Genomic DNA, 13,987 nt, shown 5'->3' with positions numbered 1-13,987 from the left:
TGAACAGGAGTGGCGCAAGAATTGAGCCTTGAGGGACTCCGCATGTCATGGACGTCCACTCAGACTTATGGTCTCCTATACTCACATAATAACCTCTCCCTTCTAAGTATGACCTGAACCATTTTTGGACCATCCCACAAGCCATCAAAAAAGTTTAGCTGCTAGAATTTTTGCACCAGGAGTGGCTTAAAGGCACCCAACAGCAATGTGAATGTCTGGCAGAGAGCATATCGAGACTCATGAAAGCTGTGATTGAAATTCAGTGTTATTCCACCAAATATTGATTTCTGAACTCTTCCTAGGTTAAAACATTGGTATTGTGTTGTTTAAAATTTTATATTAACTTGTTTTCTTTGCATTATTCAAGGTGTGAAAACACTGCATCTTTTCTGGTATTTTGACCAGTTGTCATTTTCTGCAAATAAATGCTCTAAATTACTATATTTTTATTTGGAATTTGGGAGAAATGTTGTCAGTACTTTAAGAATAAAACTAAAATGTGCATTTTACTTAAACAAATACTATTAACAGTAATTTTACAGTGGTCTCTTAATTTTGTGAAACTAAATGTGAAAACAATTAGATCTGACAATCTCTCAAATACCTTGAGGAATTCTTGTAATGTCAGATAAAAAGACCACTTTATGTAGAACAATTTATAAGCCTGCCAAAAAAATTTAGTGTGCATTCTAGGGTTAACACACAAAATGGTTTAATTTCATATTATTTAACCAAAAAATAATTATTATAGAATTATAGAATTATTATCTATTTGAAAAGGGATAGTTCAAATGCAGAGCATGTCAATGCAGGATGCGCCCACTGGACTGTACCATAAATGGGTACTCCTTTGCATAAAGTGCTCTGCCGTCTATTCTACTAAGAGACAACTTGCCCATTTGTACACAAAAAAATAAAAGACTCCTTACATAAAGCAATAAAATGCAGTCAGTCAAGGATATTCGTGATTTCTAACTGGATATGTCTCTCTCTCAACGCATCGCACGCCTCTTTTAAAGGAACAGATGGTCTGAACCTGTTTCTTGCGACGCTGTTTCGTCAGAAGTAGCATGGCAACGCCGCATAACGCTTCCGCATTGACTGCACTGCTGACTGTCAATGCGGGAGAATGAATAACTCCAAATGGGCTATTACTGACAAACGAAAGAGACCAACACGAATTATACGATGTATATACGTGGTCGGATTCATGGTGAGTATCCTCATTTGTATTCAACGATGATCAGATATCTTCTGTATAGCATTAATCTCAATGACACGTCACATGATGCTGTCATTCTATCATAAGTTTACACAGATTTGATGCCCTTTGTCTGCACATGTGAAACACTGTGATAATAATGCCTGACGCATAGTATAATAAATAGAATACTGTCTGCCTCCCTCATATGGCTTTCTCAGTGAATTGAAAGTAAACAATGTCTTTGTGTCCTAACATTTGCTGAAGAATAAGGAGCATTTGCTAGAACTGTTTTGGGACAACAACAAAAAATTGTTTTAGAATGTTTGTTAAATTATAATAATGTTATACCTTTCTCAGCCTATCACTTGACATCTTAAGTTTATTATTGAGCAGTCAATATGATAATGTAAAAAGGTAATTTACTCTTTTGTTTCTTGTCAGCTTCCCATGTTTAAATGGATATGTCATAAATTTCATGGCAACTTATATATATATATATATATATATATATATATATATATATATATATATATATATATTTTTTTTTATGTCAGTTGAAATCTTTTATACATGAAGTGGGCTTTCATAATTGTCTTGAGACAACACCCATAGGAAAAAGCACTGTCTTAGTCCCCTCTTCTTTCCCTCTTTCACACTTTTGAGTTTGTCACAGATTTAATTCAGCGGTAGTTTTACACTAGTTCAGACTTTTAGTTACTAAAATGTGCCGTGACACTAGATTGAGGTACAGTGTGACTTCAATCAAACCCTTGGCTGGCCTGATTGGAGAAAAAATGCAGATATACAGGCTCCCTTGTGTAGGGTTGGTGCACAATCTGTGCATCCCAATACATGGATGTCACTTACCATGCCTTTATTATATGCTTCAGAAGTCTGATTGGAAACGTGTTTTGAATGACTGGAAGTTTTAAAAGGGTACATGCATTAACCTATACCAGCCTTTAGCAAAAGCTAAATCCAAGCCAAGAATAGAGACTGTCCTTAGCCAATATAAGTCTACCGACATGTCTTTTTTACTGTAAAAAGATAAATTCATTCAATCATTTAATAAATACATTTCTATGATGTTGAATTAGCCTACTGAACACAAACAAAGATTTTAAGAAGAATATTTCAGCTCTGTAGGCCCATGCAATGCAAGTGAATGGTGACCAAGACTTTGAAGTTCCAAAAACCACGTTAAGCAGCATAAAGGTTATCCATACAACTTTGAATGATAAACAGATAAATAATGATAAAATGTATGTCTTCAGAAGAGATATGATAGGTGTGGGTGAGGAAACATATAAGTAATGAAGTCTTTTTTTACTATAAATCTCCAGTTTCATATTCTGAGTGGAGATTTATAATAAAAAAGGATTGAAAAATTGGTGTGTCTCACTTAAATATTTGCATCATTTCAAAAGACATATATTAAACCACTAGATTTGTATGGATTACTTTTATGCTGCCTTTATGTGATATGTAGACCTTTAGAATTGTGGTACCCATTCACTCTGACCTACAGCTTTGTCAAACTTCATTTGAGTCAAACACATCTGGGATGGCTTGAGGGTGAGCAAATGATGAGAGAATTTTCATTTTTTAAAATCCATATTGTGTCTTTTTTTTGTTTTGTTTAGGACCTCTTTGGGGTCAGTATGATCATCCCTTTGCTGAGTCATCATGTAAAGGATCTGGGAGCAAGCCCCACAGTGGCTGGGATTGTAGGTAAGTCTATCTGATGTTGTTGTTGAATTTAATGGCATTTATATTAATAACATATTTCAGTATTAACAACATAGTAGAGAAAACAGTTGACTGTGTGTTTTGCAAAGGGATTTGCATCCAAAACTTAGTAATAATCTAAAACTAAAACTACTGTAGCTAATGAATTTGCATAGATTGTTATAAAAAGCTACCAAGAAATCATATATCTATTGAAAATGATTAACATTCTCTCTTTGCCTCCTGTAGTTTGCCATGCCAATTCTTTTCAGTATATGTGTATGCTCATATATAATACCATTTATTTATTTAATTAGATTTGAAACAGGAAACGTGCGCTCAGAAATTACGATTCTGGTAATTGGTCAGGAAAAGGCGCAATTATTGAATGATGCGATAATCTCAAAAGTTTCATTTAAAAAGCCTGGTCAGGAGTTCTGGTCTATCACTAGTTATAATGCTGATGATACATTTCCAGCTAATATAGCTCACACTGCATCTTTCAGAACAGCAAGTTTCAGGTTATAAACACAATTTGTAGATTTTTGGCTTCAGACAAATTCAGTGGCTGGCTGTGGATTTCAGCACCTCATTACGTCTAAAAAAAAAGTTAAATGTATATAGCTCCCAATTTTTGAACACCGAATCAGAATGTAGAGTCATAAATGAACCTTTTATAAAATTCCATGTGTTTCCGTCCAGGACGGATGTCTTGTCTAATGAGAATGTAGCAGCCATAGATCAGAATAGTGATTTTCATTTTTGTTGAAGAAAAGATCCAAACAATATGCAAATTAGTTGATGCAGATGATTTTAGTGTAAGAATTGTTATTTTATTTATTAAAACATTGTAATGATAAATTCATTAAGCTTTTCATTTGTTTTCTTAATTATAAAACTACATCCTTTTTATTAAAGAGACAAAGTCAAGTTACTTTTCTGCTTTTGCATTCTTTTTCAATTTACATTTATTGATATGACTTCATTTCTGGTGGTTGGAAATGGTTAAGGCATTAAAAAAAAAAAAGTTTAATTATTCTTAGATTAGTTTGTTTAGTGATGTTTCCCTGTGCTGTAATAATTCAAATACTTTTTATTTAATTTTTTATTGCAGGTTCTACTTATGGAGTATTACAGCTCTTCTCTAGCACTGTGGTTGTAAGTAGTAATATTTTTGAGCATGCGATTATCTGAAATATGATTATCAATTTTCTTTTCTCAATTTAATATCCCATGTTTTCTTCAGCTGATCTGTCTCCATGGAGATTAAAGCATGTATCGGAGTGATTGTGTATTTTTATCAACATTGCAGGGTGCCTAAAACTGCAGATTGCTCTCCCATCAGTGGTGCGTTACAGTAAAATGAGTCATCTGTAGGCAGATCAGCAATTGACACACACACACACAGACATACACATATGTAAACTGGTTAAATACTGAAGGGTCATGGGGCTTGTTAAGAAGTGAAGGAGTTGTTTGTCATCTGTTGGATGTTAAGCATAGAGATAGCAGACAGGAACACTGAGTCTCTATGACATGCCTGTAGGCCAGAAATAGGCAGGACATATTCAATTCAATTAAAGTTTTTTATTGCATTATGCCAGTGTGCAGTGTCTGCGCATTTATGTGTGTCTATGTGTCATGCCTTACTCTAATGAGTGCTGGTATGGAGATGCCTGCAGTGCTTGCCTCGGGATCTGAGCTGTTTGATTTTTCAGGTCAGATTTGTCTGCCTGTAGGCTATAAATTTCTGGGGAGAGATCCTTTCCATTAATAAATTAGTCTCTGAAACTCTGACTTAAATGAAGAGTTTACACCACAATTTTGCCATCCGAATTGGGTTGTTCTAACCCAGTATTATATTCTTACTTTTGTGAAACACTAAAGGAGATCTTAGGCAAAATGTCTGAGCAGCTGTTTTCCATTCAACCAAAGTGGACAGTGCTTTTAATTTCCAAGCTCCAAAAAGACAAAAAGAACCATAAAAGCAATTCACATGACTCTCGCAAGTCTCATTGATGCAGACAATGATGCAGACAATGATGCAGACTCGTTGAGTTAAATACCACTCATTCTGTTAAATCTCATTACTAGAATCATGTCTCCATGCTGTGCAAACCTTTTGTCATTGTTGTGTTTGCATGAGTAATTAGTTCTTATGTACAATTGTTATGTTTTATTTGTTTGGAGAGGCTTTTGGACACTTGGAGACGTTTTAGGAAAAAATGTAGAAAACCTGTCTTCTAGACACTTATTTTGAATTTACCTTCTGTACTACACTTCCCAAGAAGCCCAGTCATCATCCTCACCTGTCTCCCATCATTGTGTAGCTGTTTTGCGTTTGCCTTCATTTGTGCCCCTATTTATACCTTCATGTTTAATTGTTCCGGTTCTAGTCTTGTCCATAGTAGCAGTGAAGCTAACTTGCTCCTTTGTTTTGTCCAAGGCTCGTGCTATTTGTATTTTTATATTCTTCTTCATTAAAATACTGCATTTGGGTTCAATCAGCATCTCTCTCCTGGTTCATTGCGTGACAGCTATAACTTTTGATTGCTTTGTCATATCAACAGTAATTTTTTTCTAAACTACAGTTGACATGATTGGGAACAAAACAAAAAAAAGTATTTTTGGAGCCACTTTATTTACACCCAGAGACATACAATACATTTTTGGCTCAATTATTTTATTCAGCCTTTTCTAGGCTGATAGTCTCAGCATTTATCATAATTGATATCTTTAAAAAGTTTTCTTACAGTAATACCAAACACTTGACCCTCCTTTTTTGGTGAAGTTATAAGCTTTAATTTTGGGTATGCAACTGAAACAGGAGATCTTTAAAAACACACTCGGACATGAAAGCGTTACGTTTAAATTGATTAATTTATGACATCTAAAAAAAACAGTTTAGTCAATTTACATGATCAGGAAACAATTTTGATTTGATGACAAGCTGTTTAATTTGTGTGTGCATTACTCTCTTATTATAGTGCAACAAAACTGTAATAGTGCCCCCTTAAATGTTCACTCAGTATTTTTTCCTCATTAAAAAGTTTTTTTTTTTGAGAAATGAAGAGTAATTTTGTAACAAATGTACAACATCATTAACAATCACATGAGATGAAGACTCCAGTCAAATCAGTAATTTGATAAAAGCTGTTGAATCTACATGGAGATGGTTCTGTCATTGGGATTGCCACGTTAGTATCACATGACCAGCTGAATACTACTAATTTATTTTCAGTTACCACCCTGTTTTTGAACACTTTCACTAATGGATTCATGAATTATGGCTAACTGAGAATAGTGAATTTTTACAATGGGATCAGTAACCAAAAAACATTGTGTTGAAATGATGCTGATGATGTGTAAGTCCAAGATCACATACATAAAAAATTACTGAGTGCACATTTAATATTTGTCTGACATGAGATAAAAATTGAAAATTTGAGTCTAAGTGCCTCCTTTGAATTATTGATGATGAGCGTTTTTATATACTGTTTGTTTTATTTTTTATTTTCCTCTTATATGTCTTGTGTCATTTTCTGTGGTTGGCAGGGAAGTTGGAGCGATGTGGTAGGGAGGCGCTATTCACTACTGACATGCCTTTTGCTCAGTGCCTTTGGATATGGCCTGCTGAGTCTGTCCTCTAGTATTGCACTCTTTGTGCTGGCCAGGATTCCAGTGGGTGAGGATGGAGTACTGTGGTTCATATTGCTGATTTAATGGGTGTGACATTACTTAAAGTCACCCCTTAATGTGATTTTCCTTTTCTTTCTAAAGGGCTATTTAAACACTCCCTTTCTATCTGCCGAGCGCTCCTCTCAGATCTTGTGTCAGTGAAAGAGCGCCCTCTAGTGATGGGCCACTTTAATGCAGCTTCAAGTGTAGGATTCATCCTGGGACCAGTGGTGGGCGGATACCTCTCTGAACATGAGGGGGGGTTCTACTTGTCCTCATTTGTTTGTGCAGCCATTTTCCTTCTAAATGCAGGTAAGCAAAACTGACAGTATATATGTTATTCCTTAAAGCTGAAGTGTTTAATTTTTTTAATGTGTTCTATTAGTTCAACTTAAACCACAGTCTGCTTATCCAGATGTTGTCTTCTTAGGTTTGGTCTGGATGTTACCATGGAGCGAGACACTAAATCCCTGTATAGACGCCAATGCCAATAGCAATACCAAAACCAGCAAATCCTATGATGGGTTTAAAAACTCATCCCAGCAGAACTGTTTAGATAAAAACCACATTCAGCATCTGAATGTATCTGCAGATCGAGGCTGGAGCTGGAGGGACATGTCTCTCTTTCAGCCTATCTGGAGACAGCTGACCTCAATGTGGATACGGATCCACCTGCTGGCTTCCTCTGATATGTGGGATGTGTTCCTAGTGCGTCTTCTAATGGCTATAGCTATTATGCTGTACTACAGTAACTTCTCCTTGGCCATGGAGGAGCGCTTTCAGCTCAAGCCAAAAGTAACAGGCTATCTGATCAGCTACAGCAGTACACTGGGGGCGCTTGCGGGTTGTCTGGTGGGGCCCGTCACCCACCTCTATGGCAACAAAATGCCTGCTTTATTGCTGCACTCAACCATGCTCACTTGCACATTGATCTTCCTGTACACCACAGCACCCAATGTCTGGCAGGTCTTGCTCACCTCCACGTTCTTTGCCATCTCTACCACTATCGGACGCACCTGCATCACGGACTTGGAGCTGCAGCGTGGGGGGGCCCAGTCAAGTGGGACATTGATTGGGGCTGGTCAGTCAGTCACAGCTGTGGGACGAGTACTTGCTCCACTACTCTCTGGTCTGGCTCAAGAGTTCAGCCCCTGTGGACCTCCTAGTTTGGGGGTATTGCTGGCACTGGCAGCTGTGGGTTTGCTGCTTGTGAGGACTCCTAAATGGGACAGTTTGACAAACGTTAAAGACGAGAGTCTCAGACAGTGATAGACAGAAAATGACAAGGTGAAAACCACTCAAAGTGAAGAAAAGTACTGTGATGGCAGCTGTCTTTTTTCCTCTCAGGTGATATGATGTTTTAGAAGGTTTTTTTCAGAGAACTTCTGGGTTTAACTGTGGCTTGGATCATTATAACAGTTATGGAATGTGATCATGTCATGACATATATGTTGGACTCCTTTGTGAGATATGATTTTCAAAGGAGGCCTCCTGAGCTGCCAAGTAACTGCAAAATGCATAGCCAATAGGGTCTGATGCAAAATCTAAAAAGATGAATGTTTCTGAAAAATACCAGAATATTGTGCTGTTCATTCTAACACCAATGACTAGTTTAAAATCAAGTTATTTCTATTTTCAAAACACCACAAGTGACCACAAGGGACATTCACCATTGAAAAACTTCCTTGCCAAACTCCGAACTTTCCATTTAAAAGCTAGATACAATATAAAAACATCATTGGTCAAACAAAGATGCACCAGCATGTTTCTCAGCAAGCTGTCACCTTCTGTCTATGTTAGCTGTTGTTTGTCTCCTCGTCCTGTTCGTCTGTTTGCCGGTACAAAAAGTAACTTCAGCTCTTGTTTATGATTGCCAAATTCTGCTCGACATTCAGGCTTCTGTTGTGGATCTCTGCACTTGGAACCTAGGGGGGCAAAAGTTCTCTGATCCTCCAATTCCTCCACTTCATTCGCTGCTACCGAAAATATCTATATCTGTTGTGTACCAGACTGGGCCCTTCACAAATGAAATGCTATAGAAAACAGGGCATACAAGGTGGAGTTTTAGTCCGATTGAGGAAGCACTTTCTTGTCAACTTGAAGACTCTCGACTACAGAGCATTTTAGTTCCAGCCGGCTAAATCGTTGCCCTCTTCTCAACATTCATTACACCCAAGGCATTCCTGGCTTGTTGCCATTTTTCCGGAGACATCAAATCTGACGTTCAGCTGTATATTAAAAAGACCACATACGCAGGAGAGGAATGAATTTCAGCAATCTGAGAGTATTGTATTGTTTATCACTACGAAATACTCAACTACACAATCATACAATGAAGCGTCAATCTACAGACTCTATCATGGTAAAGATGGCATTAATTAATGCAAGATCCATATCCATTAAACTTTTATAATGAATGACTTTTTCACATCTCATGAGCTTGACTTTATTTTTATGGCTTAAAATGGCTCAGTGTTGGTGAACTGGACTGTGGCAGGGCGGAGGGTGGGGCCGGGTCGTGATTCTACACACCCGGTCCCTTACCAGGCTAATCAAGCCTCCGAGAGGGATAAAGACTGACTGCGGAAGATTGTGCGGGAGAGAGAGATCGTTTACGGACATATCTGTCATGTGTGTGTTTGTGTCTTTTGATTAAGTTCATCATTAAAATATAATTTACATTGTCAAGCCGGTTCTCGCCTCCTTTCTACATTACACTGGTGCCGAAATCCAGGAAGGAGGAGGGATACGACGTAGTAGAATCACGACCAGGCTCCGCCCTCCCACATGGAACCTCTTAGTAAAGCATCCCCCAGTGACTAACTTTTTTAGTTCTCCGGAGGATAGTGGGTGGGGGGTGGCAATTATTTTTTTTTAATCATTTTAAATGTGGATTGTTATCTGTAGATAGCTTTACTAGTTTTGAGGTGCAGTAGTGTAAGGTAGTTTGAGTATATTTTTATCTTCTGTTGTGCCAAATGTTGATGGACATTTAGTTCTTGGCCATTTTAATTTTCATGTTTGCTGCCCCGATAAGCCATTAGTTTCAAAATTTTTACAAATTGTAGATTCTTTTAATATTACTCGGTCTGTCATGGGCGCTACACATATGCAAGGCCATACACTTGATTTGATTCTGTCTTTTGGATTTCCTCTATATAATGTTCAGATTGAAGATCTCTGTTTGTCTGATCACAAGCCAATTACTTTTAACACCTCTCTGTCCTAACCAGTGAATCCAAGGCCATCCAGTCACTGTATTAGCTCTTTCAATTCAGCTACTCCTATGCAGTTTACTGATGCTTTTATCTCTTCTCAACTTACTTGTAATTTTGTGTCTCTCTCCTCTAGTGTGGATTCAGAAGAGTTGATTTCCCATTTTAATAATATTTGTGGTAATATTCTGGGTTTGATTGCTCCTTTTAAAATGAAATATCCTAAACCTAGAGTTCAGCCCTGGCTCAATAGTGACACTTGTGTTTTAAGACAAAAATGCAGGAAGGCTGAGAGAAAATGGAAAAAGGAAAAGCTTCAAGTCTCATGAAATCCTGAGAGATTTTATGGCTACCTTTCAGCATTCTGTTCCGCATTCTAATGTTGCCGGTAGACCGAAAATCTTATTTAGCACTATTAATAAAGTACCAAACCCTATTATCACCACATTCCCTGATGCTTCTCCTGCAAGTTTGTTTGATCAATAAGCTTTATAATATTAGATCTAGCATATTGCACTCTGGCTATGACCCTTCTGATAATTATTGTAACCTGGCTATTTTAACTAATTTTGAGCCTGTGTCCCTCCCTTACCTAATGGACATAGTCTGGCTTATGAAGCCAGCCACAAGCTCCTTGGAAACTGTTCCTCCACACTTTCTAGTGGAAGTATTGGACATTGTTGGACCCTGTATTCAGTCGATAATAAACAGCTGTCTTACTAATGGCACTGTTCTGTCCTATTTTAAACATGCAGTGGTTCAAACCATGCTTAAAAAGGCCAACCTTAATCCGTTAGTTTTAGCCAATTATGGTCCTATTTCTAAACTTCCTTTTCTCTCCAATATATTGGAAAAATTTGTTTTCAATCAACTTTCTTCTTTTTTGAAGGAGAATGATATTTTGGATGGGTATCTTTCTGGATTTAGTGTACAACAAAGCACAGAATCTTCTCTTCTGAAAAGTATTGAATTATCTGTTGCTATTTGCTGACTCTGGGAATTGTGTTATTTTAGTTCTTCTGGATCTCAATATGGCATTTGACACTATTGATCATTTAATTCTGTTGAAATGCCTTGAGCAGTGGGTTGGTATTAGGGGTTCTGCATTAAATTGGTTCTCGTCCTATCTCAAGGGGAGAACTTTCTCAGTAGACATTGGAATTGTATCCTCTTCATCAGAAGCCATCAACTGTGGGGTTCTATTTTGGGCCCTGTTTTGTTTTCTTTGTATATGCTCCCATTAGCCACCATTTTTCAAAAATATCAGATTTCCTACTATTGTTATGCAGATGACACCCAGCTTTATCTTCTGTTAAAATCCTTTGATAGCACTGCTCTGCAATCACTGTTCGACTGTCTTAGAGACGTCAAAAGTTGGATGGTAGACAATTTTCTTCAACTGAATGATTCTAAGACAGAAGTCTTAGTTTTTGGTCCTCCAGAGTTCACTGACAACATCACCAGGAGCCTGTGTTTTTTTTTATAGCAAATACTGTAAGTCCTTAAGCAAGAAATATAGGTGTCATCTACATACCTAGGAGTGTCTCAATCTTGTCTATCACGTCTTCAATTGGTTCAAAATGCTGCTGCTAGACTCCTTACAGGGACAAGGAATTGAGACAGTATTTCTCCTGTTCTGCCCAGCCTGCACTGGCTTCCCATTGAATACAGAATTCAGTTTAAGGTTTTATTGTGTAACTTTTTAGTTTTTTCTGTTTTGTTTGACATATTTATATTAATCTATGATACTCTGATTAATTAGACTGCAAATGTATAATTAACTTATAAGAAATCCAATGTTAAAGCCCACGAAGATCAATGCATTTTTAAAGTGATATGCAAATAAAAAAAGTTGCGGACATTATATTGTTCTAATTATACCAGCACTAACAATTCCCTGTTATTCCAGTGAGATTTCCATGTATTCATAGCTCCTATCTGTGTATCTGTGTTGCTGATAAATTGACTAAAACATCACCTGAAGCAAATACAGCCTGGCTTTAAAATACAGAAATATATATTTAGGTAGGCTATACAATTTTAGAACTCTTTAGTGTTAAAGGAATATTCCATGTGCAATTCAAGTTAATATATAAATATATATATATATATATATATATATATATATATATATATATATATATATATAATGCCTTTAAAAAAACATACATTTTCTTTAGCAGCTATATTGCAGAAGCAAAAATTGTTATCTGAGAATGTTGAATATAATATTAAAATAATTAAAAAAAGATGAAATCACCTGTGAATCAGCATATAAGATTTTTGTACTTGCTTTTAGATAACAGATCTTGAATACAAGTATATTTTGTCTTTTCTGCACTCGCAGAAGTGTAACCAAGTGAAAAAATACACTACAAAAGAAACTTACTGTATATTGAAGATGCATTCTCTTAAAGCAAGTCTAAATATCGTGTTGCTTCTCAAGTGATTTTTAGACTATTTTAAATGGAAAACGAGAAAAAACTGGATAACAATAGGATTTTTTGCAGTGAAGTTCTTTTCTGAATTAAACTAAATAAAAATATATGTATATTGTCCTTTATTGTTAGAAAGTACTTCAATTCAACCTTTTATATTGGGGCACAAGCTGAAAAATCTATTAAGAGCTAATGATTAATCGTTGCAATAATTGGAAAATAATCATTCTAATAATCATTAGATTAATCGATTATCAAAATAATTGTTCGTTGCAACCCTAGTTTCAAGGCAGAAACATGAAGCTTATAATTTTATAAAAGCACTTACATTCATTCTAATGTTAACATTTTTATTATTTGCACTGTAAATTTGTTTTTACAGTCGTTTTAGGGTTTACAGCATTATGTCATCATGACAACAAAGCTGTAAATCTGGATATAAAGTAGTCAAACTTGTGTCTATACTTTGGAAGCTGTGAGTATTTTATAATGTATGGATTGGTACCATGCACTTCCATTGTAAGTGCCTCACTGTAACCCAGATTTTTGATTTTTTTTAAAGAAAAGGAGGGACAAGTCAAAGTTTATTTGTGGTAATCAATATTATGTCACAAATTCTGTCGATTGAGCTTAACTTGTATTAAACCCAAACTGTATATATACTGTATATAAATAAATACACAAACAAACATGTATATTCACACAAACATACACCTGTATTAATCAAATGCTTTGGATGCAAGCATTCGATCTCAGATCATTAACCAAAGCCCTGGTCAAGGCCTTACCTTACATAGGACTGTACAACACAATATATGAAGGCCACCTTTATGTTTTCAAACTGTATTAACTGAAATTAGGTATAATAGATAAAGTGATCCCAGAAGTTTAAAAAAACTGCATATTCTTCAATAAAAATATTTATTTAAGGGGGTTGTTGAATAAAAAACTTATGATGTTGTACTGTACATATTTTTATTTTTTTATTTTAGCATTTTAGATTTACAGTATAAAATCATGTTAGATTCTTAAAATATAGCTTATTTATTTTTTTTATAATAATTTTAAGTCATTTTGTGCCCCCTGGTTGAGAATCGCTGATTTACAGTATCTAACCCTGCAGATCTCATTGGTCCTGTGGTTTCTATGGTAGCCACTGTGGTCTCCTCAGCAAAGGTATTGTACTTCACTGTTGTTTTGGGGGTATTGCTGATCTTCACCCTCAGAGTCACAATTTCTGTCACTAATGTTTCTTGATGAGCTGTTTGGCTGATGCAATGTCTGATGACCTGAAGAGCTGAAGTTGGACCTCAGACGTGAAGTCCTGTAGTCTCTTTGCTTTTCATTCTGTAAATCCATCATGTTCACACTGGAAGGGTATCTTGAGTGGTATCATTACTCTAGATAAGAACCACTGTGTCTGCCTGAACTTGGGCTTGAGTGTTGCATGGTTAGTATCTGATTCAATATCACCGTCCCTAAAATGGCAAAAATATAGTCATACCGCACCGAAAAAACAATCATTATAAAAAAATGCTGAATCTTAAAATCAATCATTATGAAATTCCTCTTAAAGTAATCCACCAGATGGTGATAGAGAAGCATTAGAAATTCTGCTGTTGTGAGACTGTAACAAACACACCATATATTGTATGCAGAGCTACAATGAAAAGATGGGATTATTTAATCCTAGAATGAATGTGTGTGGAAACAAACATGAATAA

At 36.1% G+C, this 13,987-nt stretch overlaps 1 protein-coding gene across 1 annotated transcript; it reads left to right on the top strand.

The window, feature by feature from the left end:
* The first annotated feature begins 1,063 nt into the window (after nt 1-1,063).
* LOC127655181 (major facilitator superfamily domain-containing protein 9-like) lies at nt 1,064-11,678 on the top strand. The gene is made up of 6 exons (XM_052142828.1): nt 1,064-1,213; nt 2,848-2,935; nt 4,047-4,090; nt 6,488-6,617; nt 6,713-6,922; nt 7,041-11,678. The coding sequence occupies exons 1-6, from the start codon at nt 1,130-1,132 to the stop codon at nt 7,877-7,879; spliced, it is 1,395 nt and encodes a 464-aa protein (XP_051998788.1). The 5' UTR covers nt 1,064-1,129; the 3' UTR covers nt 7,880-11,678.
* The last annotated feature ends 2,309 nt before the right edge of the window (nt 11,679-13,987 follow it).

This window comes from Xyrauchen texanus, chromosome 14 (genome assembly GCF_025860055.1).
Source record: "Xyrauchen texanus isolate HMW12.3.18 chromosome 14, RBS_HiC_50CHRs, whole genome shotgun sequence".
NCBI lineage: Eukaryota > Metazoa > Chordata > Actinopteri > Cypriniformes > Catostomidae > Xyrauchen > Xyrauchen texanus.
This window is presented reverse-complemented; position numbering and strand designations above follow the sequence as displayed.